General features: G+C 41.2%; 1 protein-coding gene across 2 annotated transcripts in view; it reads right to left on the bottom strand.

Annotated features, from left to right (window-relative positions):
- Positions 1–284: 284 nt before the first annotated feature.
- The window catches only part of LNPEP (leucyl and cystinyl aminopeptidase), a 96,143-nt gene continuing 68,653 nt past the window's right edge, over positions 285–27,774 (bottom strand). Inside the window, exons 10-18 of one of the 2 annotated variants that reach the window (XM_066603019.1) lie at positions 25,350–25,510; positions 24,993–25,084; positions 20,056–20,239; positions 17,471–17,627; positions 14,912–15,090; positions 12,968–13,129; positions 6,336–6,476; positions 4,092–4,173; positions 285–1,353 (exon numbers count right to left, since the gene is read on the bottom strand). In XM_066603019.1, the coding sequence (XP_066459116.1) occupies positions 1,225–1,353; positions 4,092–4,173; positions 6,336–6,476; positions 12,968–13,129; positions 14,912–15,090; positions 17,471–17,627; positions 20,056–20,239; positions 24,993–25,084; positions 25,350–25,510 (1,287 nt within the window). In that variant the 3' untranslated portion in view covers positions 285–1,224. The remainder of the gene's footprint in view (positions 1,354–4,091; positions 4,174–6,335; positions 6,477–12,967; positions 13,130–14,911; positions 15,091–17,470; positions 17,628–20,055; positions 20,240–24,992; positions 25,085–25,349; positions 25,511–27,774) is intronic. The other variant, XM_066603020.1, reaches the window with a different exon arrangement.

Raw genomic sequence — 27,774 nt, 5'->3', positions numbered from 1 at the left:
GGTATGTATCTCTAATGCTACTTTATTTGAAGTATATATATACCATGATGCGATTAATAAATCAAAAGTGTAGTGATGTTGATACAAGCATTGTGTCAGTCTCAGTGACTCTGCATGCATGCACTTCTCGATAACCAATTTGGAGCAGTACAGTGAAGACAGAGGGATATGCATTTTTTCCATAACAGGTGTAAAGGTACATATAAACCGCATGTTGATTTATCCAGAATGACTAAAAGCAATAGGGCCACTCGCACCGTAAATAAAGATAAAGCTGCCAGATCGCCATTTGAAAGGTCATTTAATAATAAACAAGTTTATTGAGGTTTTCCAAGATTTAATTTTCCCTTCATTGACGTCATTACATATTGCAGCACTTCCAAAGTGAGTGATTATATACAAGTAGCAGGGGGTTATTTAATTAGCATGTACATTAAGTCAGGTCAGGAGAGTGCAATATCCGAGAACACAAGCCTGGTATAAAACATAGTGCATATCAGTAGACAGTCATGAAATCAGTCAGTCATTTCTATTGCCTACTACTAGTCTTAGAAGTCCACATTCTCTATTGTGTTACATTTATTTTTTTAACTTCAAACATATACAACCACTCCGTATTAAAAAAAGATCATTCTGGTCAGCAGTGATTCGGCACATACAGCCTCGCAGCCTTAACATTTGTTAAGCTAAATGCAAAACCTGAGGGGGAAAAGGCAGCTAGACAAATTTAATGTATTCTTATCATTTTCCAAACTAAAGGTTTGTCCAGTGTTAAAACGTAACAAATGATAAGAGAAGTTCCTGTCCTACAAGTAACAAATCCCATTCTCCATTGTCAATATGGCTGTATTCATTATGTACATAGTCTAGAAATCCACGTTCCCGTAGAATTTGTGCTGTTGACACATACCACAGAGAACCTCCAAGTCAAAAATTGTTACCTGGCAGGTTAAGCACAGTGGTTGTCGAAATTGCTTTGCCATGGAAGCCGCTCTTGGCACAGTGCAGTACAGCTTAGCTAGCAACATTGCGATAGTCACAGCTCTGTAATAAATACAGTCTCTCTCCATATGAATAGTCACTCATATTAAAGATTTTTGTTTTTGCCCTGAGCAATCAAGAACCCTCTAGTAGTCCACACAACATTGCAGGATGTCAAATACGATCTGTGCTTTATTGGCTTTGTAAAGTGTGTGTCACCCGACACAATTTTGGCTGGGTCAACTACAGCCAATTAAGGTTGTCACGGTTTTTGTCAATCCACTGGATGTTCAGTTTAATGGCTTCAATGGCCTCTTTCACGCACCACATGTCTCTGCTTTTGCCTTTAGTAGAATTAAAGAAATTAATCACCTATAAGTAAAAAAGAAAAAAAAAAGTATGAATATATGTACCAAACATTCAGTAGAAGTTGGCCACATGCTTAAAGGAATTGTGTCATCAGCAGCTAAACTCAGTGAGCCATTAAAGTTGAAGTGTACATACCTTGACCTCAATAAACATTTCCCATTCTGGCTGAGGGCAGCGATGTCAGACTGAATGGGGTGGTGTCCAAGCATGCGCTGCACAGCTCCATTCATTTCAATAGGGCTGACAGAAATAGCCAAGTATAAGCACTCAGCTACCTCAATCGGCCTCATTAAAGCATAATGGAGTGGCATTGCTGCTCCATTCAATCTCCTTCTCACTGCAGGGGGTGCACTGATCCCACAGTGAGGGGGGGGGGGAGGATATGGATTTCCATTTTCAAGATCAGTGGGGGTCTCAGTAATGGGACCCCTCTAATCAGACTTTTTCTACCAATCCTGTGGATAGGTGATAAAAGTTTATCTTGAGATGACCATTTTAAAAGGTGTTACCCCATGAAACAAACTTATGTTCTATCCATAGTATAGGGGATCAAGAGGGGCGTCGTCTCCCCTTAAGGAGAGCAGCCAAAAAGTTTGTGGAGACACCTAGAGGGTGAGTGGTTCGGTGGATGGCATAGTCTCTCCCAAAGGAGAGCACCCAGAAAGGGTGTTAGAAGACACCTTAAAAAGGAGTGAGGAGGCTTATACTGCCATGCACGCTCCTCAGGGTAATTTATGTAAATAAGGAAGATGGAACAATACCTTTGCAGCGCCACCTATTGGATGGCAGCATTCCTTCAAATCAATGTACAACTTTTTAACAATGATTGGGGATAGGAAACCATACAGACAACTGTTTCGGGGGGTTTGCCTCTCATGTCTGTGTATGGTTTTCTGGCTTTGTTTTCCATGCCCAATCATTGCTTTACAGACTTGTTAAGTTGATTTGAAGGAATGCTGCCATCCAATAGGGGGTGCTGTAGAGGTATTGTTCCATCTTCCTTATTTGTATAGGGGATAAATAGCTGATTAGTGGGCATCAGATCACTGGCGCCTCGCTGATCACAAGAGCGGGGGATCTGAAAGTCCCCAAATGGTCAAGCATGTGCACTTCCACTACATTAATTTCAGTGGGGTTGTTGGAGAACGTTGAGCGCTTGTATTCCCTTATCTTACGTATATATATTCAGGCATAACACAAGTACGTTTGCTCCATTAATTAAATGAATTATTACAGAACTAGAATTGCGCCATATGTGAAAATTAAGAAAAATCAATGAAAATAAACAAATATCTGACTGGAAGCAGTTATTGGGGATTCCATTAATCGCACGCCAGAAGGGTTTTATCTTTTTACATTAGAACCACATGTGTGACACATTTCCGACCCTAGTGCCACATCTCCAACACTCTGAAGGAGCATTTCCATCTATCTTCTACAATAACTCTGGTGTTTTATACCATCGTAATACCACTTTATAGCTCAATAACAAAACACTTTGTAAAGACGTGTGAAGTAGTAAACATAGAAAGTTGGCAGAGAGTGGTTTAAGGTTAGTGATAGAATTCCTGCAATGCTATATATTGCTTTAACCCCTTAAAGGACACGGCCTATTTTTGCCATAAGGACACGGCCTATTTTTGGAGGATTTTCAGCTCCACTTTTCAAAAGCCATAACTTTATTTTTTCCGTCGACACGGCCATGTAAGGGCTTGTTTCTTGTGTGTCAAACTATAGTTTTTATTGATACCATTTTTGAGTACATATAATGTAAAACTTTTAGTAAATTTTTTTGGGAGGACATTTCTTTTTTTACAGTGTTACTCATGCAGCATAAATGACATGATACTTTTTTTTCTGCAGGCTGGTACAATTATGACGAAACCCGAACGTTTTTCCCACTTTTGCACAATTAAAACCTTTTTTTTTAAAGGTTTTTTCTTCTTACATGGTTGCATTCAAAGACTCAGAACTTTATTTTTCCATGGATAGAGCTCTGTGAGGGCTTATTTTTGGCATGACAAGCTGTAGTTTCTATTGATACCCTTTCGGGCTTTGTAGGGCTGTTTTGATCACTTTTATTGCATTTTTTGGGAGGCATAAATCAACAAAATAAGCATTTTGCCTCTTTTTTTTTTAAATTTTTGCCATGGAGGATAAATAGTGTTTTCAATTTATTGTACTGGTAAATACGGATAGGATATAAAATGTGGAAATTTTTACATTTTTATTTTTCTTTATATATACAAACAGGGAAAAGTACACAAAAGGGGGATTATTAATTTAGCTTTTTTTAAAAAAATGTTTTAAGTTCCTGCAATGGACTTGTACCCTAAAAGCTATCATAAGCCATGGCATTCGTTGGATCAAGTCAGATTCTCGCTGGTTTGATATTAGTACGCCATTCAGTTTCTGCACGCATAAAATCAAACAACGATCAACAATCTGTTTACAGGGGCTGTTCAGCTATGAACGACAACTTGCTTACAATGAATGGAGGCAGCCGTCCGGAACGATCCCCGACCGACTCTACTTCCACTCACTAAGCGATTCTCACTCCTGCATAAAAGTACAGAAGTGATCACTGGGAAGAGTGGCGGGTGTTGAAGCCCCCAATAGTCATCCCATGTGTAAGGACCATAAGGTCCTGTGATCCCTACAATCAGACACACCAACAGAGATCGCCATTATCATATACTTTGAACATTTAGATAAAAAGGTGTTAAAGGTAAATAACAAACCTCATTTAAGTAAACTTCTGTGCCAAAGTTGGCAGTCACCTTTGTCACAATGGACTGTATAGGGAATGAGCCAGGGGGGAATCTATAAAAAAAAAAAATCATTTCATATTATAGGAAAATTTTTGACTATGTACATACACAGATAGATAGATAGATAGATAGATAGGATACATATATGCGCATACACTGTACATAAACCAAACTCCATTTGGCAAAGGTATAACTTAAAGGCCATGGACACCTTTGGGTGGCAATTTTTTTTCTTAATGAATGTATTTTGGACTGAGAATAATTTTTGCAATGGGGTTTCATTAAAAAATGTACACGATTTGCAAAAACACACAGCAGTCCACGAGTACTTTCATTTACATGGGACAATTATCACTCCAGTGCTTTTACACAGAAGGGATAGTCGTTCCATGAAAGGAGGCGGAGCCCACTGGAGACCTTTTTTTTGGCCACCCACCTCCATTCACTGTGAATAGGCAGTCGTTCATAGATGAATGACTGCCTGTTCCCACCTTGCAAGAATTTGCTCCGTTAGACACTTTGTTTCAGTGAGCTGAAATGCAGCGACTAATGAGCAATTTCTCACTCAGTCCAATCTCGCTTTTACATAGAATGACCATCGGTCAAAGTTGCTAATTTGAGTGATTTTTTTGTGGGCAATAGTCCTCTAGTGTAAAAGCAACCTTAGTCTCAATGGGAGATCTATCTGTGCGCCGGACTGAGGAGCCCCTATCTCTCTTCTCCTGCAACTTCTAGCGGCTAATTTATGACCACTATAAAGACAAACCTTTTGTGATAAGAACATGCATTAGAGTAGAGAGGAGAGGCAAATTAATCTATCAATCCAGCTTCACTGACAGATCTCCTACTGAGGCTTATGGCCCATTTACACGTAACCATTATCGCTCAAAATTCATTCAAACAAACTAATTTGAGCAAAAATCATGCAATGTAAATGCAAATAACACCCCCCAAAATGCTCACTATTCGGTCAGCATAAAAACTATTACTGGCTTCTCGTTCCGTGTAAATGGTGAAGTGCTGTGCAAAAAGCCAGCGAGACACCCGTGATCCAGCATCGAAGTCTGTCTGTATAAACGCTCCTCAAGAGCGCTAATGACCTTAGCGGTGATGTCAGTGCTTGTGCAGTCATTTAGCTTAGTGTCATTCTTGTTAAAGGGCCATTAGGCTTGCAATGTCTATATACAGTAATATATAGAAGCGGCAAAAGACAAAATAGTGCAAATATTTTAATTAAACTCTATTGCAAAAATGATTGTCAGCCCAAAATACATACATTTAGGGCTCATGTCCACGGGCAAAATGTGATTTAAAATCCGCAGCGGATCTCCCGCGCGCGGATCCGCACCCCATAGGGATGCATTGACCACCCGCGGGTAGATAAATACCCGCGGATCGTCAATAAAAGGCATTTAAAAAAAAATGGAGCATGAAAAAATCTGGACCATGCTCCATTTTCATGCGGGTCTCCCGCGGGGACGGCTCCCGCGGGCTTCTATTGAAGCCTATGGAAGCCGTCCGGATCCGCGGGAGACCTAAAATAGGAATTAAAAGCATTTACTCACCCGCAGCGGGCCGCGAAGCTCTGCTCTTCCTCACGGCCGCATCTCCCTTGCTTCGGCTCGGCGGATGTGCCCGGCACATGCGCGCGGCACGTCGACGACGTGCCGGCGACGTGCCGCCGGCGTCAGGAATTCATCCGCCGGCCGAAAATGAAGATCCGGCCGTGAGGAACAGCTGACCTTCGCCGCCCGCTACGGATAGGTAAATGCTTTTAAATTTCTATTTTCAGCGCTCATGTCCGCGGGGCAGGAGGGACCCGCTGCAGATTCTCCATGTAGAATCTGCAGCGGATCTGATTTTCCCCGTGGACATGAGCCCTTAAGTGAAAAAGGTATGCCCAAAGAAGTGCCCACAGCCTTTAAAGCGCCTAAGCCCCAATTTGAAATAGGTTACTGGTTTCTTCCCTATCATGTACTAATGGTAATATTAGTATCATCTTATGTGACAGGGAAGACTGTATCCCAGAGGCACTAGGGACTGAAGTCACTATAGCCATGCCCTGCAAACGGCCCAAGTTAACTGACTCTAGCCAGTTGGTACGTCATTCGCTCACTCAAGTGTCTATCCTCTGATATTAAATGCTCTAAAATGTATTGTAAACCAAAGCAATGATTAGGCTACTATCTTTTCAAAAGACAAATTCATACGTACTTCTGAGTAATTTCATCCCAGTTTTGCTTTACAAAATTCCAGGCCAGTAGAAATCCAGGAACATTCTTACTAATAAAATGGATTACAGCAGGAAAGTCCTGTGTTCGTATGTCTTCTCCATGAAGACTGGCTGACATCAACCTGATGGACAGGATCAATACTTTAGAGTTAGAACATTAAATCATTTACACATAGTTTATAGATTTACAGACCAAGTCTAATCTTCAATGTCATAATCACACATGGGTTTACTCAATTATTTTCCAATCTACAAACGAGATCATGTTCAGCTCGGATGCATCTATACCTCGGCTGACGTGTTAAAAATTGTATTTTGTGATTTGGTAAAGTGCTTTCATCAGCTCGAGGAGCAATCTAAAGATGTAGAGGGGCAGCCACAGGAAACTGAAGCTCACTACACAATATAGACCGTTGATGGTCAGTACTTTGGTCTATGCAATGCTTACAGACTGTTGACAGCCTCTTGGGCTACATGGAAGTGATCTAATTAATATTTTGAGCGCTGAAGATTGAATTTATCACTTTTTAACTTCACTATTCCAAGAGCGATACGGCTAGACACTCTTGTTTTCTTGTATATTAAGGCCCATTTACATGGGACGAATGACGGGCAAATGATGCCCAACACTCGTTCCTGTGTGTCCTCGCTCCCGTGCTCCTGCACAGGAGCTAGTATCGCTGGCTCGCTCACAGAGCTGCAGGAGATTTCTCTCGACGCTCTCCCCTGCCCCCTCACCATTGACATAACCTAGCGGCTGTTCAGTACTGAACGGCTGCTATTTGCACTGAGCGATCAGCTCATCGTCCATCGTTTATGCTGCCTGTGCACGGGAGCTAGTATGTGTGGGGGACGAGTGTCCGGCATCGTTTGCAGGTCACTCGTCCCGTCTAAATGCACCTTAAGGCAGATAAAGAGGATTGCACTGGCTCACATAGGACACTGGAAAAAATTGAACCCGAGCTCAGGCCTTCTCATGGTAGTCTCTGTGTTATGTACACCAACTGTATGAGATATAAAAAAGTTTGCTTTTACAAAAATTCAATTGTTGTTTAAACAGCAAGATAAAGTCTAAAAATATTGTATTCTTTATCATGCTACAAATATCAATTACATTTTCAAGGAAGCGACTGTACCACAGAGTGTAATTAAACTTGCAATAGTAACGATAAAACAGTGCTACAAAGGAAAACTTTCTGCACTATAAAACATTCCTTGGGATGGTGAAGACAACGTGATGAAACGGGACATCATTAATTTCCTACAAATAATATAACATCTGGTCTTCATGGTGTTTAATGGGGAAATATTTACATTACAGAAGTACAATGAAGTCCACTTGATACTCTTACTGTCAGAGAAGAAAATGTGTTAGTACTAGAGATGAGCAAGCATACTCGCTAAGGGCAATTACTCGAGCGAGCATTGTCCTTAGCGAGTACCTGCCCGCTCGGAAGAAAAGATTCGGCTGCCGGCGCGGGTGACAGGTGAATTGCAGGAGTGAGCAGTGGGGAGCGGGAGGAGGGATCTCCCCTCCATTCCCCCCCGCTCTCCCTTACCGCTCCCCGCCGGAACCCGAATCTTTTCTTCCGAGCGGGCAGGTACTCGCTAAGGACAATGCTCGCTCGAGTAATTGCCCTTAGCGAGTATGCTCGCTCATCTCTAGTTAGTACACTTCATACACACTCAACTATAAGGCCATTCTGAATATCCTTCTATATCTTTACATGCTTCCATGCGTGGCAAAAACAAATACAGAAAGATCACTATTGTCTAGTACCAGATTCAACTAACAGCATCCTGAAACTTAAATTCCTCTAGCCTGGAAAACTAGCTACTTTGTAAACTGGATTCAGATGTCCACCTCCTTAAAGTCCAATCCCAATGTGTCACCATTTTTAATTCCCTGTTGGACTATCCGGAATCATGCTAGTCAGCACTTTCTGTAGTCTTCACAAGTCATTTTTATTGCATAGTAATTTCTTAAGATTTTAATCTTGAAGACTGAAACTTGTTTACAACTTGTCCCACCGTGACAACCCATTTTAGGAATGACGCTGGCCCGGTCATAAGGCAGTTGCCGTAGGCAGCTTCTGATCACTGTGGCTAGCTATACATACCTCTATACATGGCTCTATTAAGGCTCATAGGAATATCTAACAAGTGATTTTTAGTGGGAGGAGACATATAAATCATTCAGTTATGCCCCTTTGTGGTCAACTGAACATCCAGAAAAGTTTTTTTTTTGTAATAATCTTTAGTACCCGACGTCTTTGGCTTGACAGCATGGAGCTGTCACATCCTCAGTCCAGGGGGCTTTAATCCTCAGCCGATGCATGTTTTTACGTCCCTGAGGATTAAAGCCCATTTAGCTAGGACATAAAAACAATATGGGGCCATTAGTAAGGGGGTAAGCAGGTAGTGTAAGGGCGTCCAGTGACCTGATCAAGGCTAAATTTCTCCAATAGTGATTAGACATCATAAAAAGTAGACTTATGGTCTAACTACAGAGAGCCACAGCAAGTAAAAAGTGCATGAAGCCTGCAGCTGAGAACTGATAGAGGCAGGTGGAGAATAGAATTCCCCCGCAAGTAAGCTACAGCAGTTACTAAGAAACTGACCCAGGAATACGCCGAGTCAATGTCAGGGAGCTGCAATGCCTACAGTTAGTAAGCCAAGACAGAGGTGAGCACCACCACAACATTGCCTAAATTCTGTAAATGCCAAAACGGTGTCTGAGCCTTGTAACCATCATGCCTAAAAAACTTCTCCATTAGAAAAGTTGAATATGTGACTACTGTCTTGTGACTTTTTGTAACCCATGATCATTTCCCTTGTACTCCTAATTGTATCATACAATTCCATTAACTCCAAACTGCATACAGCTGGACAGCACTGCATTCCTGACAGCAGCTTCACTGCGCACTGCAGAGTCCCCTGCCACCCGACCGCAGGTACAGCTCTCTCATGCACGGCTGCTATATGGTTATTAGCTTATATCAGTTACACAGAAAAGAGGGAACTGCGCTGATTAAAAATGTAGCAGATTCCAACACACCAGCTGCTCGCTATTCTCACCAGGGCACCATTTGAACCACAGGTCTTTAAATCAAGAAAAATCATACCATGTGCTCTTAAAGTTAAAAAGAGGTATAGCAAAAATAGCATTGTACTGTGTTAGTCAGGAAAAAAAAAAACTAGAGTTTTTCTGGATAGCCAATAAAAGGTATCACTTCTACAATACTTTTGTCTTTTATACAAAAGCAATTAACATCATAAAGTAAAAAGATGAAAATGTGGAAAGGAAAACAAATAACCATGCTTTAACCCTTTAACGCAACAGGACGCAAGTTTACATCCTAGCAGGGTGGTACTTAATGCAACAGGATGTAAGTGAGCCCTTGCCATCCTGCAGCGGGAGTCGGCTGTGAATAATGACCGGCTTCCTACTGCAACGGCGGGGATTGATCAGAACAGTGATCCCCGCTTTTAATCCCCATGCTGTGATCAATGTACAGTGCAGCATGTAAAGGGTTCCCAGAGGGAGTGCGCTCCCTCCGTGATTTCATTGGCCCTGGTCACTGGACACCATACACAGGTGTCTGGGCTTGCCATGGTCTATGATCACTATTGTAAGCGATTAGGCATTACAGAAGCACTGCAATGCGTCAAAGCAATCATAGCTTTTGGGTTTCAAGTCCCCTACATAAAAGTAAAAAAAGAGAAAGAAAAAGAAAAAAAGCTGAAAAAAGATTTGTAAAAAAAAAAATAAAAAAAAAACACAACCAAAAACTTTTTTTTGCACTTTACATACTTTGTATTAAAAAGAAAGATAACAAATAGAAAATCCGAAATATCTGGTATTATGGTATTCATAACAACTTATAGAATAAGTTGAACACACTATTTATCCTGCATGGCAAAACCCATAAAAAAATTTTTTTTTAAAGTTAAAAGCTTAAAGGGGTTGTCCCGCGCCGAAACGGGTTTTTTTTTTTTTTAAACCCCCCCCCCCCCGTTCGGCGCGAGACAACCCCGATGCAGGGGTTAAAAAAACCACCCGCACAGCGCTTACCTGAATCCCGGCGGTCCGGCGTCTTCATACTCACCTGCTGAAGATGGCCGCCGGGATCCTCTGTCTTCATGGACCGCAGGGCTTCTGTGCGGTCCATTGCCGATTCCAGCCTCCTGATTGGCTGGAATCGGCACGTGACGGGGCGGAGCTACACGGAGCTACACGGAGCCCCATAGAGAACAGGAGAAGACCCGGACTGCGCAAGCGCGGCTAATTTGGCCATCGGAGGGCGAAAATTAGTCGGCACCATGGAGACGAGGACGCCAGCAACGGAGCAGGTAAGTATAAAACTTTTTATAACTTCTGCATGGCTCATAATTAATGCACAATGTACATTACAAAGTGCATTATTATGGCCATGCAGAAGTGTATAGACCCACTTGCTGCCTCGGGACAACCCCTTTAAGATACGGAGGCAAAATACCTATTGTATTCATTTTGCCTCCCAAATTACACAAACAAATTGATCAAAAAAGCTGCATGCACCCTAAAATGGTAAAAAAAAAAAAAAAAAAAATTATATATATATTATACATATACATATACATACAGCTCGTCACACACAAAAACAAGCCCTCAGAGCTCAGTCCTTAAAAAAAATAAAATAAAAGAATTAATGGGACTAAGTAAAAATAAAAAGTAAGCTTAGAAAAAATAATTTCTGGGGAAAAAAAAATAAAAGATTTTTGCTGTGCAAAAGTCGAAAAACCTACAAAAAAAAACAAAACATATTGGTATCTTTGCAAACGTAGAAACCCGCAGAAAATAAATCATGTTATTTATGCTGTATGATTAATGCTGCAGGAAAAAAAAATAGCAAAATTTGTGTTTTCTCCTTTTGCTCAAAAAATAATAAAAGAGTTGTACAATACATTGTACATACTCAAAAATGGTACCAATAAAAACTACAGTTTACCATGCAAAAAACAAGCCCTCATACAGCCGTGTCGACAGGAAAAAAAAACAAAAAAAAATTAAAAAAAGGGTATGGCTTTTGAAAAGTGGAGATGAAAATTCCCCAAAAATCAGTGTGTCTTGACTGCCAAACTAGGCCATGTCCTGAAGGGGTTAAAGAGCTATTCCAGTGATTTTTTTTCTAATATATATAATATATATATAATATATAATATATAATATATGATATATAATATATATAGAGCTACTGTTAGCTTGGTTATTTATGCCTTTCTACCTGAAACTCCCAGCCTTTTTCTCCGCAGGTGGCCATGTGATCTCAATTCTGACCAGTTCTGATCTACTTAAAGGGGTTGTCCCGCGCCGAAACGGCGCGAGACAACCCCGATGCAGGGACTTAAAAAAAAACAGCACAGCGCTTACCTGAATCCTCGCGCTCCGGTGACTTCTATACTTACCGGTGAAGATGGCCGCCGGGATCTTCTTCCTCCATGGACCGCAGCTCTTCTGTGCGGTCCATTGCCGATTCCAGCCTCCTGATTGGCTGGAATCGGCACGTGACGGGGCGGAGCTACACGGAGCCGGCATCCTGCACGAGAGGCTCCATTGAAGAAAGCAGAAGACCCGGACTGCGCAAGCGTGGCTAATTTGGCCATCGGAGGCTGAAAATTAGTCGGCACCATGGAGACGAGGTCGCCAGCAACGGAGCAGGTAAGTATAAAACTTTTTATAACTTCTGTATGGCTCATAATTAATGCACAATGTACATTACAAAGTGCATTAATATGGCCATACAGAAGTGTATAGACCCACTTGCTGCCGCGGGACAACCCCTTTAAGCTTATGTCTTCAGTTTCTAGTCCATTTCTCAGTCTGTGTGATGCTATCACATGGACCATACCACAAAACTACCTAGAGGAGGGCACCGACCCTCCTATCACAGTTATGGATGAATATCACACAGCTCCTCACAGCCACAATAGAGACGATCACAGTTCATCCTCCAGACTGCACACTTATGTTTTTTCGCTTGTTTAGGTGAATATAGAAGGTAATTATAATTAAACTGTTCACTCAGCAGGCAGAAATAGTACAGCCTCTAGCTAATGCTTTGATGATGCATGATGGGTTTTATGCGAAAGTCAAAAAACCAACATAGTGCCTGACAAGCATCAGAGGCTGCACTGCATGGAAGACAGTGTAATATACAGGGGAGACCTCCAAAGGCAATCAGGTGAGGTGGCAGAGATGGAATAAAGCATTTTCGCTGGAGTGACCCTTTAAGGCTGCCTGTCCACGGGCTATAGTCATAGCGTGATCGGCGGCGATAAATCGCCCTGGGATCACGCTAGGAAAAGCTTTACATAGGCTAACTATGGAAAGCACAGCCCGACATCCACTAGCGGAGAACCATAGCGATTCTCCACTCATGGTATTAAAATCGCCACATGCGGCGATTTGCCGCGATTCTCCATGGTGAGCCCATCTATAGATAGGCTCATTGCAGAGACCTGTCATTGCTCCCCCCTCCTTCCCTGTGGCGGTATATTGCCAGTGATATTCCAGACAGGCTGCCTAATACTAATGTAGAAATATATGTCAAGGCATTAGGATAATACATACCACTGTAATTTTTTGCCATCATCTGTGCTAGCAAGTCCTTCCAGCATTTTGATCTTTTCTGCTTCAGACAATGATGTATTGTACATACTGTACAGATACCCCCATCCGTCATCTGTGTGGGCTCCAACTTTAAATACAATTTTCTTGACAGCTGTCGGGAGACTACAAGACAAACACAATCATTGTGGTTGAGATTAGAAATGAAATTCTAGATGATATGTGATAAAACTATGTTAAAATGTTAGTTTATAGCCCATCCAAAGCTCCAGAGATATAAACATCCTGCTACAAATAAATACACATTTCATTTGGCCATAAAAGAGGCTATGTGCTGTTAAAAGGACAACTCAAAATGTTGAGTACATTTGTAAAAATATTGCTTGAATGGAGCAGGGGTCAAGCATGCACACTGCCACTCCATTCATTTCAACTGGACCACCAGAAACAGCTGAGCACAATGCAGATTTAAAATAGATTTAGACCAACTGCTTGCTTTCTTTGAGTGACCCAAAGTTGTCACTACATAAAGTACGAATTGAGTTTATTTAAATGTATGTATGTCACTTTAGAACAGTTTTAATGGTAGGAGGACCAACTCCCCCCTATTAGAGGTTAGACTAGATCCCCTCTATGCTCGGGTGTGGGCTTAGAACCTACATATAAACGCCACCCAGTTTACAGAAGGTTCAGTTGGTCTAGAGCATTACTAGGAGTAAACAAGTCTAGAGCTAGAAGAGAAAAGCAAGTTCAGTGAGTTAGAGATACATTAGTAATTAGTTCAGTGAGAAGGAAAGGTGGAGTTTAAAATAGAGAAGATTAGAAGAAGGAAAGAGAAAGAAAGATAGATAAAGAAGATTACAAAAGAAAGGAAAAAAAATCTAAAGCTGGAAAACAAGACAGTAAAGGTCCTTTTACACGGGTTTGAACAATAATCGCCCCGTGTAAAAGCAAGCAGAAACTGTCCAGTTTTAAGTGGCTTAAAATCCGAACGACACATCGTTGAGTGTAAACAGCCACCGTTCAGCACTGAGCAGCGGCTACTTACAGTGAATGGAGGTGGGTGGGGAGTGCAGGAAGAGAACTCTCCTCCAGATGCCCCGTCTCCCTGCTGGCCGTGCTATGAGCGATCTAGAGATACTCGCTCCTGTGTAATAGCACGGGAGCGGAGATACACAGGGATGAGTGTCAAGCATAGTTTGCCCAACACTTGTTATGTTTAAAAGGGCCCTTAAGGACAGAACCATTCCCCACATCCAAAAGAAGGTGCCAGATACGACGCAAGTATAGAGACTGGTATCTCAAGAGATAGATACAACGCATTGTTCCGAGGGCAGTATCTCCAGTCACCAAACCCCAAATTGCTGTGGATGGAAATTGTGAAGGTATTGCACGTTGACGTATTTTTCCGAATCTACAAATAAAAGTGAGTTTTTACTCGTTTCACCTTTACCCTGACTGCTGGAGCTCCTTCAAACGAGCAACACCTGTACTTATGCCACATACTAGGCCATCCTTCATGGGGAAGGTACTACGATACCCAATAACCACAAACTTGGTTTGTAGCACGAGCAGGGTGGGAGTGCAGCTACCGGGCTGCACCTCACTTCGGCGTCACGAACTACAACCACCATCTATTGTTACTCCTTTTCACTTGTAGTAGAGTGGTTGGGAATCAGAGTCATAGCTACCGTGAACCCCAAACTGACACCCAACATCCCACTCGCTGCATCTACAGAGCTCGAAATATTAGATAAGTATTTGGGAGTGGCTCAAAGCTCCTCAGATTCATTATATTTACAGGTTTTAAATGATCAGACTCCTGCAATAACCTAGGAAAGAATCAACTAGATGGCACAATGCACCCAAGGACCTTTTTTTCCCCCGCAAACTTCAATAGCTGTCAAACAAACTACTTATTAGCCAACAGTATAATAAAAATCTTACCGAGTTCCATTGTATTGCCAGATGTTAAACAGCTGAGTAGCCTCGTTAATGCAGTGGTCATCACCATGCATACATGCTAAATCCAAGAGTAACGATCTGAGTTCCTGTGCAGACAATGTCCCATCATCGGTCCACTTCTGATTATCAATTTTGTCTCTTAAAAGGTTAAAGATACGCATCTATAATAGAACATATGGGACAGTTAATATAGATATCTATATTCAAAACCAATAGCAGTATTAAGTCAGCTTCACACAAGTGTAGAACAAGTGCAAACCTGGGGCAGATTGTAGGTCTATAGCCACAAACTAACAGCGTCACAGCTACCTTTGATACTTCGTTCGTATTATTAGACACATGGGATTTTGATCATATTCTACTTGCATGAATCAGGAATTGGCGGCATTAAAGAGATCTTCTAGTTTCAGAAGATACAAGTTATTCAATGTATAGTGAGAAGCTATATATAAAGTTTCCAATCAATTTTCTTGAAAGCCATGATGTATTGATACAGAAAGAATAGTGGAAAATTAATCATTTAACTTTACAAAGAATAACTGTAATACCCCTTAAAGCAGTTTTCTAGGGAACTATTGCTGATAACATATCCTCAGGATACGTCATTAGTAGTTGATTGGTTGTGGTCCACAGTTTGGGACCCTAGCCAATCATGCGTTTGCCTTCAGCACCACAACACACGGGAATGGAGAGGAAGCTGCACTTCTGGGGGCTCTGAACGGGATGATGACATGGGAGACCCAGTTGACTGTCTTGAGTGAGCAGACCTAAACCTCTTTCATGGACTGCCACAGGAGAAGTCTTGAAATATGAAGTCGCCTCCATCAAATACATTCTGAAAGGGCGTTCTAGACATATGGTCATATTGATAGGGATGAACAGAAGGGGTGTTAGTAGTGGAATCTATGACTGCCTGCAGTGACTTTACAGTTAGGACAGACTGGTTCTAACTCACTGCATGAAAACTTCGTTTTGAAGTGAGAACACGCATAAAATGTGGCTGGGGCCGATCCCTGTCTAGAGTCTTCCACTCTGGTTTTAGACATAGCGCTAACAATGATGTCACGGACTGTTAACCAAACCCAATGGTGCACTACAACAGCAAAAGGTACTGCAGGAGGGGTTAACAAGCAAGGGAGCTAGTTGGCAGGCAGAGCTTACCTAAATCTATCCAGTTCAATGGAGCAGAGGAGATCTGATGTGAATAGTGAGTGGATTCCTGTGTCCCTAGGTTGCTTGGAGTGGAACTACGAGTACCACAGCATGCCACACCATCCTGTCAGCCACCAGCAAAGCAGGAAGTGAAGAGGTAAGCCCCAAGAGAGGCAGGAGACCAGGACCAATGAAACAGTGTTCGCTGAGCTCTGATAGGAGGAGAGGCGAAATCCCCCCCCCCCCCCCCCGCTCATTACGCAAGCTCCACCCACATGGGAGCAGACTAGCAGGCCTGAAGCTGGTGTCTGGATCTTGAGCTGGCGTCTCCCGCACACTAGAGCATGCAGCAGAAGGATCCGCGCCATAAACTGACACCGGGTGTAGGCACAAACCAACACTACGAGGAAAACGCCGCCAGCAGAGAGGAAACCAGACTCCCTACTACCATCCTGCAGAAGTGGCTGACATTTCCCAGCAGTCTCTATACTGCAAAAGGAGCAGCAAGAGGCACACAGAGCGAGAGTGGGCATCATCAATGGCCTCCTCGACTGCGATGCCGACTCCAGACCTGCCCCTCCCCCCATCTGGCAGGCCTGAAGGGGGATAGGGGCGCTCACCGAGCAGAGCATTCTGATGGATCAGGGACCATGGAGGGCAGGAGGGAGGCCAGAAAGGAATCTCCTCAGCAGATGGGTATGCCAATCCCCACAACAGAGAAAGGAGCCCCCACGTTCATTCACATTGACGATGGGCAAGAGGACAGAGGGTGAGTAACCGTACTTGCCTCAAGCGGCGAGTAAGATACATACCCCTCTGACTGGACTGGGTTCCAGCAATGTCCCCCATGGCACTCACATACCTTTTGCAAGGAAGGCAGCGTTCTCGTGACAAGGAGGGGGACACAATGGCTGGCGGGCTAAGTTCCTGTTAATGCAGGCAACAGAATGGTTTAATAGCTTATTAAATAATAGCTTATTTTTTCTAATAATTATAATTAATGAATATGTTTTATATCATTTTTTTTTTTTAGAACTTGCAATCGTTTGATCACATTAACATATTATTCAAGACCCTTGAATACCAATTGGAACATTTAAATGCCACTGTCAGAACCAACAATGGCATCTAAAGGGTTAATAGCTGCAATCAACGTTCACACTGATTATGGCCGTTGCAGGCAGGTATCAGCTGTCAAAGACAGCTGGCGCCCGTAATGTATAGAGCAGGATTGGCTGCCCATCTTACTCCATTCAAACCCAAACCTCTAGATCATAACTGTATGTCCTGTGGCTTTAAGGGGTTAAGAATATACCTGAAGAAGGTAGATGTTAGATAGACACCAAAAAAAGTGTTAGAAAGGCAAAAAAAATAAAAAAATACACGCACCTCTAAATTTGCTGCTAGATAACTAAAGCCCTGTTTAGCTAGGAGACTGTGGATGATACGAGTTTGATGAAGTGCCTGTTGGATGGGGGCAGGCTCCGTCTCATTCACAAGATAGGCAAGGAGGTCAAATGCCCTTAACAGCGGTTCCTTTCCAACTCTTATAAAATAAAGCAACAATTCGATTAGTTTCCCAGTGAATATACATACAAATGTAAGTCAGAGATGTAAAGTCTTCACATATCAAGAACAAATCATTGCAATCATTGGTGGTTATAACAAACTTCTAAGGAACCAAAACTGTAAGGAAATGCCTCACATGCCCCCTTCTCAGCGATGCTAGGGGTATTCTGGTTATGCTAAGTTGCTGTCAAATGAACGACAATCAACAGTTATTAAAGTTTGCAATGTGGTTCTGGTTTGGATTTTGTGTCTGTAGCTCTGTGATCCATTACCTTCTCCTGCACTGCAGACGTGTTTATTCACAGGTTGCCATGGATACGTTCTACAGACATTCCAGCGCTACAGGTCCAGCTTGTTCAATAAGAACGACCAGAGACAGGTTTTTTTTTAATCAGCTCTTGGGACCGGATCGCTGACCAATAGCAGGACAGTGCTTAGTGGGGACATGAACAGGAAGCAAGTACAGAGCTGGGAATTATGATAAATGTAGTTTCAAGCTAAATGACAGTAGGGATGTAGTGGCCACTTTGACAAAATGGGAGAGGCGTACCACAAAAAAAAGTCACTTTTTTTACTTTTTATTTTAAACCAAAGCCCTACTTGCTCTAAAATGTAAAACTTTTTGATGACAGAAAGCTACAGCACAGCCTTGATAAATTCCCCTATAATTCCAAAGCATCTGATGTGGTATTTAAAGACTATTGGGGAGATTTCTTAAGACTGGCGTTTCAAACACCAGTCTTATTATCCCGTCAGAGAATGGTGCATTTATTATATGAAGGGGCGCATACCTTTTCATATATTGGGCATCCCTGTAAACCTATGCAGAAATCCACACCTGCTAAGAAGTAGTGTAGATTTAGGTTATAATTTACACCAATTTCTCGCCTAAATTATACATAAATGTGTAGCAGTGACGTCTGGGCCAAAGTGGTATCACACTATCTTTTTCGTTAACCAGATTAAGTTTTGAAAATCTGTCTTTATAGATTATAACAACCCAAATAAACCATTGAAAGGCGGTGATTAATATGCTATTTAAAAATGTACCATATCCAAATGGCCATACACATTAGATTTTTTTGTTCAGACTCCATGTTTTTCTGGGCTGCTGTAAATCGTGTCATCCAGTTATTCGAGAAGGATCAGCCATGTTGAATTTGTTTTGTCCCGCTCTTTACTGGCATTTCCAAAAGATAAGCTGTACCCAAGTTCTCTGGTAGCCCCTAAAACTTGGCCATAAACATTAATTATGGTGTTCAGAATTTTTTCTATGTCCCCTCAACCTTCCTATCAAGTGAAAGTTTTACAAGACAACCTATTGGGGATCAGGTATGTTGGATTTTCTTATAGATTATCAGCTGATTGACAACCCTCTGGAAACATGAGCACTCAAGTTTATCAATGGGAATAAAAGAGCAAAATAGCATAAGACTGTGATGGTAGAAATATTGAGTGATCTAGTGTAGAAGCACTCCCACCCCATACCAGTCTTGTAGCTGCCTACAAGATGCCAGACTTTCCTCTAATATGTATGGCCAGCCATTAAAGTATTGTCAGCCAGATTGTTGAGTTCCTGGACAACTTGCACATCTAATAATAATTCGTTTATTCATTCAACGTAGTAAGGGCCTATTCACGCAGGTGTATTTTCCATCATTGTGAGGTCTCTATATTTGACGGACATCATACGTACCCACTATAGCCAGCAGCATATCCCATATCATGGACCAGAATGTGACATACAATATCCTCTGCCTGCGACTATGGGGCAGCACATGGATGTTTCTCCATGTACTGTCTGATGCAAACTGCACCCAAGTATCCCGGGGGCAACTTGCATACGACCATTGAAAAAGTGTATGTCTCCACTGAACGCAGCTTACGGACATGAAAAGCAAACAATTATTTTTTTTAATTCATAATTTTTCTATTGCACTTGTCCTGTTATTTTTGGTAATCTATCTTACTTCCTTGAATGTATAAAACTGGCACATGAGCTGCATCGTTTGCCTAAACTGCTTCCGTTTTGCTGAACAGGGTATTTATCTGGAAAGTAGCAAGTGATGCGAATCAGAATTTTGGTTGGTTAAAATGTGTACATAGCAAAAACCACAAGATGCTGAGATTTGTTCACTTAGCAATGTCAATAAATCAGACATATGCTGAAACATCTAGGGGAGTCTGAGGTCAGGGAATATTTCCTGTCCAGTATGAAAAACAAACAACATTCCAATAAAACATACTGCAGGCAGCGGGACAGCAGAAAATACATCATGGACAGACAATAAATCATTCCTTATCTTGGGGTTAAAGTAAAAACTACAAGCTCACTATATTAAAAGCTGCCTCCATCTTACTGACAAAACGAAGACTCCAAGAGAAGAACAAAATCTGAGAATTACCCTGAAAGGACAAATATGTCGTGGATCAGATTGACTCGATCACTGGCAGCAAAGACGGTGGGATTGCTTCTAAGCTGCTTAATGAGAGCATCCCAACCATCATGACCATAATCCACTATGTAGTATCCAGTCATGTTCACATTAAACTTCAGCCAGCAGGGCTCGCTTGGCAAACCAATTTTACCTAAAGAGAAAAGAGAAGGTTACAGTATCTTAAAGCATATATTTACTTTCTTCTGGAATGATTATTATTTTATGAGATCTTAGGATGATCACTTTGATGAAAAGTTCTACTCAAAAGTTATTTTGCATAAGTAATCACGCAGGCAAAAAGTTAAGTATTTGTATTAGTGTTTGCACATACTCAACGCTATGCAATAGATTTTGAGACTGTGCTAGACTTTCTCTGTCGAGTAGGAAATGCTCTAATTTGGTTCCAGTGGAATCACTAAAACGGTGTCCAAGAACAAGATTGAGATAGGAGTATATTGTCGCACTTGTTCTTCGCAGTCGCTCCTCGTGTTTGCCAAGTTCTGGGCCCAGTTTTCAGTCATCCAAGATGGTCAGAGTAATTTTCTAACTAGCTAATGTGCACTGCTCTCTGATTGGCCAGTGCTGATCACGAGAGCAGCTCTGGCCAATTCGAGAGCAGGTATAGTGCAATTATAGTCTAAAGGCCCTTTTACACGCAACTATTATCGCTCAAAATTTGTCCAAACAGCTGAAAATGAGCAATTATTGGCGATTTCAATTCAGTATCTGACAACATGGGTACCACCGTCAACTTGTGCAACCAGGCCCAATTCTTAGGCAACATATGGTGAAAGAAAAAACTTTGATGTTTGGCGAGCATTGCACAGCTCTGAGAGGGATTAGTCTTTCCAATTGAATGTACATAAGGTTATTTAAAGATCGATGTGTTCATATCAGATAGAAATTTACTACCACTTTCTCAAGATTCAACAATTAATACCATCACCTGGTCTGACTATGCCACAATCTCATTGACTTTAGCTGAACAGTATAACCAACCCCCAACATAGTCAAGCAATGGCTTCTTTATTATGACAGATAAAACACAAAAACTATTTGGAAAGTGATTTAATGGACTACTTCACTCCCCCAACGTGAACTCACATGTCTTATAAGAGGGCTCCTTTATTAGAATAGGTCACCATTGTAAAAAAAAAAGAAAAGACTAAAACCCTAAACGACTTACTTGATAAAATAAAAAAAGACTCTCGTAATGCAAAACAAGCAGAAGCAGACATCCCAACAGGCAAAAGAGCTCTTTCAATGCACACAAACTTAAAAGTTTACTACTACAAAATTATGAGAGGAAATTAAAAAAGATTAAAAGCCCAATACTATTTGCAAAATAATAAATCTGGAATGCTGCTGGCATCTTGCCTGAAAGCTCAACATCTGAAGTTGCGGATCCTGTATCTAACTGACCAAGGGAACAAAGGAAAACTCACAAACCCTATAGATATAGCAAATAGTTTGTGATTATTATTCAGACTTTTATCATCTAAAAAGATAACCCTTTTAGGTTTCCAAGCACTACCCATCAAATTCAAAAATTACTGCAAAATATTAATCTACCAACTCTTTCTGAAATCCAAAGAAAAAAACTCTTGATTCACCAATCACAATAATGGAAGTGCTGTAACATAGTGTTTCTCAACTCCAGTCCTCAGGGACCCCCAACAGGTCATGTTTTCAGGATATCCTATAGTAAGAACACCTGTGGCAATGTCTGAGGCACCGACAATAATTACATCACCTGTGCAATACTGAGGAAATCCAGAAAACATGATCTGCTGGGGGTCCTAACATATCAACTGCCTACCATTCGGTAAATCACCTATCCCAGACGGCCTCACGAATGTCTGTTATAAGGCTTTTCAAAATATCCTATCCCTGCACCTGTGCAGAACCTTTTAACTAGCAATTACAAGCTGGCCCCGAGTGTGTGGAGGGAGGTCATGTCTCTCCAGAGATATGGGGACGTGGTGTCCGACCTCTCCCTTTGGAACAACCCTGGCCTGGCCTGATAGCCCTACAGTCGGTTCCGGACCCACAATATTGGGTAAACTTAAGAGGGAAATACCCAGATACTCCCAAAACATTCGTCCTGTATCACTACTAAACATTGCTGTAAAAATTTATGCAAAAATCCTAGCCACTAGATTGGCATCTAATAGGGTCATCATTTTCTACTTTTGTAGAGTCCTAGGCTTTTATCAGATAGTTGATCATCCGCAGGAGCTAAGGCAATACCTTTTCTTTGTTTTACCTAGTACTACCGTAGTTACTCATCTACCTTTCCCCTTCACTTATTATAGTAAACCAATAGAGGTTAGTCTCACCCCATAGCCTACCCAATTCATGATAGGAATTATAGGTCTATTGGAATGTTATGCTGGTATTTTCTTGTTAGTGTATGTGTTAACTTGTTATTGCCAGTTTCGAAAAAAAAAAAGAAACCCAATAAAAGATTATTGAAACAAAAAGAGAAGGTGTACAAATGTTTGACTGGTATTCTATATCAGAATTAGCTGCTCTTGCCATTGTTACAGCATTTTTCAGTTTTCGGGGGGGGGGGGGGGGCAGTTTTTCAAAAGTGACAACACTGAGTGCAGTGTTTGTCAACAACTCTAACTTCTGGTTTACAAGTATAGTCTATTTTTATGTTATGTGGTGGATACCCAACGATTTATCATTCGAATGAGCGAATGTCGTCAGAGTTCGCTCTTGCCGAAAGTTTCTACAGGCAGATAAATCATTGGCTTGTTTACTTGGTAAATTGTTCACATTCACTGTATAAGTGAATGAGAACGATTGAATGATTGGTATTTAAACCGAATGATTAGCGAACAAGTCAATGATGATTTTCATGCTTGCATGAAATGAACGGTGAACAATAAGCAAACAAATTATTGTCCATAGTTCGATCCGTGGCTGCGTTTACACTAAACGATTTGCGCCGGTGGCGCGTAAAAGGGGCTTAACTTTGTAGGTACTTGTAAATAAAAAGACAGACAGATGTAGCTGTTCACCAGTATTTTTTTGCGATACCGTAGTAAGAGAAGCTAGATTTGTTTCCCTAGACGATCCCTGTGTTTCTTGATACAGTCTGGCGTGGCCTCCACATTCAGATACTTAGGGGTGAATATGTCCCGAGAATACTATAATGCTCTGGTAGATAACATCGATCCAAAACTAGAAATTATAAAACAAACTTAAACGGTGGTCTAAGCTACCACTTTCGGTGGCTAGATGCATAAATCTTGTCAGAATGGCTGTTCAGCCCAAATGTCTATATGTACTGCAACATATGCCAATGAGCGTTCCAAAGCGTATCTTCCAATCCTTTAACTCCCTCATTATATCGTTTATATGGGGCTCATCTCGTTCTAAATTAAGTCGTTCATCATTACAAAGACCCAAAGATCAAGCCAGAATGGCCCTCCCGGACCTCCGGTTATACTATTTGGCTGGACAGCTACGGAACATTCAACCATGGTTTTTGAACCAGGAAATGCCCACCACGGACCAATATCTTGCGAAACAAGTAAAAGGCAGCAATTTGTTAAATTATTTAGAATTTCCAGAATGTACCAACTCTTCTGATGTATTACCACTTCACAAGCTGGCCCCGAGTATGTGGAGAGAGATCACGTCTCTTCAGAGATATGGGGACGTGGTGTCCGACCTCTCCCTTTGGAACAACCCTGGCCTGATAGCCCTATAGTCGGTTCCGGACCCCCAATATTGGGTAAACTTAGGGGTTGTCTCACTGGGAGATGTGTACACGGATGCGGTATTCCCTACGTTCACCAATTTACATGAGACGCTGCAGTCCCCGCAACTTCAATTATTTAGATTCTTTTAATTAAGACACGCATTAAATACCCAATTTTCCCCCTCCTCTACCCAAATTTCAAAATTCCCCACAATCGGTATTCTTAAATCCCAAGGGCCTAAGGGCTTAATTTAAACACTTTGCACACACCTACTCTCAGCAAAGATAGGCCTTAACCCACTCCTTCGCTATGATAGGTGGAAACTTTCCATCCCATCCCTAACACTCGAAGAATGGTTGGACATCATTGAATCCCATCTCTCAGTTTCCCCCGCTGTAAAAAAACAAACTGATTCAGCTTTATTTAATACACCAAGCATATCTCACTCCTAGTCGATTATATAAAATGGGTAATACCCCTTTAAATTCTTGTCATAGATGTCGCCAACCAGAAGCAAATTTTTGGCACTTCATATGGGATTTCTCTCTTGTCAATGACTTCTGGTCTAATATAGTTACTTTTATAAACTCACTTTTACTGCCACCTTTCAATATAAATTTAAATCCCAAGATAATTGTTTGGTCTACTAGCAGAGACGTTTTGGTCAAAATACATATGTATTTTTCTTACAAAAGCACTATTTTTAGCGTGTAAAGGCATAGTCTTACAATGGATGGCTGCAGAAACACCTTTAATATCACACTGGATTCGGATAGTAAACACCGTAATCCCCTACGAAAAAATTATTTCCCAGAATAGAGGCTGCCCAGGCAAATTTCAGGAGATATGAGGCTTCTGGCTTGATACTTACTCTACTTTTTCCGTAGATTAAACATTAGGACTTAGTCCATTTTCCCTTCTCCCTTTAATTCTCGCTAAATATTGTTTCAGTATGACCAGCATAGGCGATTTACAGAAGTTAAAAGTTTATTAATACAATCGCTAACTCAGCTTTTGGAAAATAGTCTTTTTTTATTTGTATTTCTGCTAATTGTGCAGATTGTAACTATACATGGTGTGTGACATGCATTTAACCAAAACTTTTATTTTCTGTACTGTGCAATCAATAAAGCAAAGTAAAAAAAAAAAAAAAAAAATTAAATATGTTTCCATAATGACATTACTTACCTTGTGTTTGATTAAGTAAAAAGCTTCCATTCTCCGAGGGTCCGTTACAGGGTCCAAATATGTAAGAAAGGGGCACATGCCACAGTGTGCTACTAAAAAAAAAATGCAATTAGAATGGGTTCCATCTAAAGTACAGGACTTGCACAATATCCCTTTTCAACGCTAGAAGATTATCAAACTATAACTCTAAGATTATCGAAGTACTATGAAATAACCCCTCTAATGTTGCCTTTATCAATATTATAGGAAGAAACTGGCATCCCATTAGACAGCAGACATGCAAGAAAACATTTTTCAAAAACAGTTGCCAAATCTTGCCAATCCTCTATTGAGCAGAACAAAACTAGAAACACCCACCTGGAATTCCCAGTTGCTTTACTGGAATTTACAGTTCGCAAGAATCGCTCCTGACTCACATACACCTCCTTCCCTTTCTTTTCAACAGTCACCAGAGGATATCCAGCCTGCTGAGTCCAGGTCTTCATGATGTTCTTCACATCTCGACTAGACCCTACGACCTGAAGAGTGAAATATTGGTCTACTGTCATAACTGACAACCTATACAGCAAATCTGATAACACGGTTATCGGTCTACACAATTTCCGTTTTAATTAGATTGGCCCTACTTTATTGCATTTGACAAAGAGAGCCATACAGCTTAGGTTATTCTTCGCAACCTTTATTAGTATTTCTCAAAGTGAAGACTCAAAGAATCATAAATTTATTGTTAGAAATAATTCGGTAAACTCTCTGTGAACCCTTTTTAATCAACTTATTTCCTGACTTTTGGGCTGGCCATGAAATAAAATAGATGTAGATGTTAATTAAATGTACACAGAGATGGTTAGGCTCGCGTTCAGTCAGGGCACGGTATAAATCACATGATTTTTTCCCCTAAGTTAATGAAGAAAGAACATTGATATGGTGATAGACTAAGTGAAACGTGATCATTCCCAGGCGCTAATGAAAGTTATAAATCTTGTTAATATGAGTAGGTGCTTAATATATTCTGAAAGGAGGTAGTTCTTTAATTAGTGGTGGGTCTCCAAATTTTTGGACTTTATGAAATATTAGTCCAAGCACATTTTTATACATATATTTTAATCTATCGTTTCAGTTTCTTGACATTTAGATTGCGTTACCTAAAATAAAAATTTTACCCACATTATACGATTACGGGTCCTAGATTCACCCAAGCAGCAGTTTACAATTCTGAATGGAGATATTCCTCGGCAGCTCCATTCCAACACATAAAAACATCAATTTTGCCTATTAATAAGACGTTGTCATAGCTCTGACCCCATTGCTGGATACGGATGTGGTCTGCTCACTGATTCCTGCCTACTTTTCAGATTTACGATTACTTTTGCTTCCCACTGCCCAAACTATGGAAAACCATAAGTTATTTTCACTCATTGTTAGTATTTAGGTACACAAATGATGGTGGGTCTGTGTTTGCGAGTTCGACCCCAGCAAAAGTCAGTCTTTGTTAAAGGGATTGTCCCATTTCTAGCTGTTTTGCTGCAGACAGCTCCATACATTGTGAAGTGGCCAGGGTTTGTACTGCAGGTTGAGTACTATTGAACTGAATAGTACTTAGCCTGCAGTACCAACCTGGACCAATGTACAATGTACAGAGCACTCTGCTTCCTGCAGTAAAACCACTAGAACAGCCCCTTTTAAATGACCCTTCGGTTTAAGGACAAAATTCTGTCCTGGGACTGGTGGAAAAGGTACATTACTGTACTTCATTTTCTCACCAGTCCATGTTTTCATTTTTGGGTGGCCAAGATAGCTTCAGTCATCTTCAGACTATCTGATCACCTATAGTGTATTGGTAGTGTTAGGTCCACCATGCACAATACTTGCTCTGTGATTGGCAGACCAGTGCATTGTGTAGTCAGAAAATGGCAGTAGCCATCTTAGCCGCCTGAAAACTGGACCAGGAACTGGCAGAACCGAGAGATGGACTAGAAGATCTAGTACAGGTAATATACCTCCTCCACTCTATGAACCCAGGACAGAATTTTGTCCTAAAATCGGAGGGTCACTTTAATTCACATTAATTCATGTGAATGGACATTACTGGTTATAATAAAATAATAAGGAGAAATTCCTGTCATTTCAACTGCTGAAGAGCGAGTAATGCGATTATTTCTTATGAATTATCTTTATGTAAGCTGAATACTAATGGTCTAACTATTGCTGAACACAAACTAAATGAGCCTTGGAAGCAAGTACAGGGAATTGTCTGTTGCAGTATAGTAAAGTATATGGTGTGCACTTTCACTCATTGCTTGGCAATCATCTCATGCTGTAGACTTGTCAGCATTGTGTACAAGTCATATAAAGCAGTGGTTCCAAAACTTTTTCAGCCATGTAGGCCTTTATGAAGCAAAAGTTTCTTGTAGAGCCCCAAAGCGGGACAGAAGGTGTGGTCAGGAGAGGGGTTAGGGGTGTGGCCTGTCACAACATATTTTTCCCTCCGTCGATATAAAAAGGGCAGGCCCATTTAAAAAAAAAAGAAAAAACAGGGAGGAATGCAGGGGCCCCTATTGAGGCCCATGTAGTAATAGTGCCCCCCACAGTGGCCTCAGCAGTAATTGTGTCCCCTATATTTGTCCCACTAGTAATAACGACCCCTATTGCTGCCCGAGTAGTAATAGCGACCCCTATTGCTGCCCCAGTAGTAATAGCAATCCCTATTGCAGAACCAGTAGTAATATTAACCCCACAACAGCCCCAGTAATATTAACCCTACAGTAGCACCAGTAGTATTAAA

Source organism: Eleutherodactylus coqui, chromosome 5, assembly GCF_035609145.1.
Source record: "Eleutherodactylus coqui strain aEleCoq1 chromosome 5, aEleCoq1.hap1, whole genome shotgun sequence".
NCBI lineage: Eukaryota > Metazoa > Chordata > Amphibia > Anura > Eleutherodactylidae > Eleutherodactylus > Eleutherodactylus coqui.
This window is presented reverse-complemented; position numbering and strand designations above follow the sequence as displayed.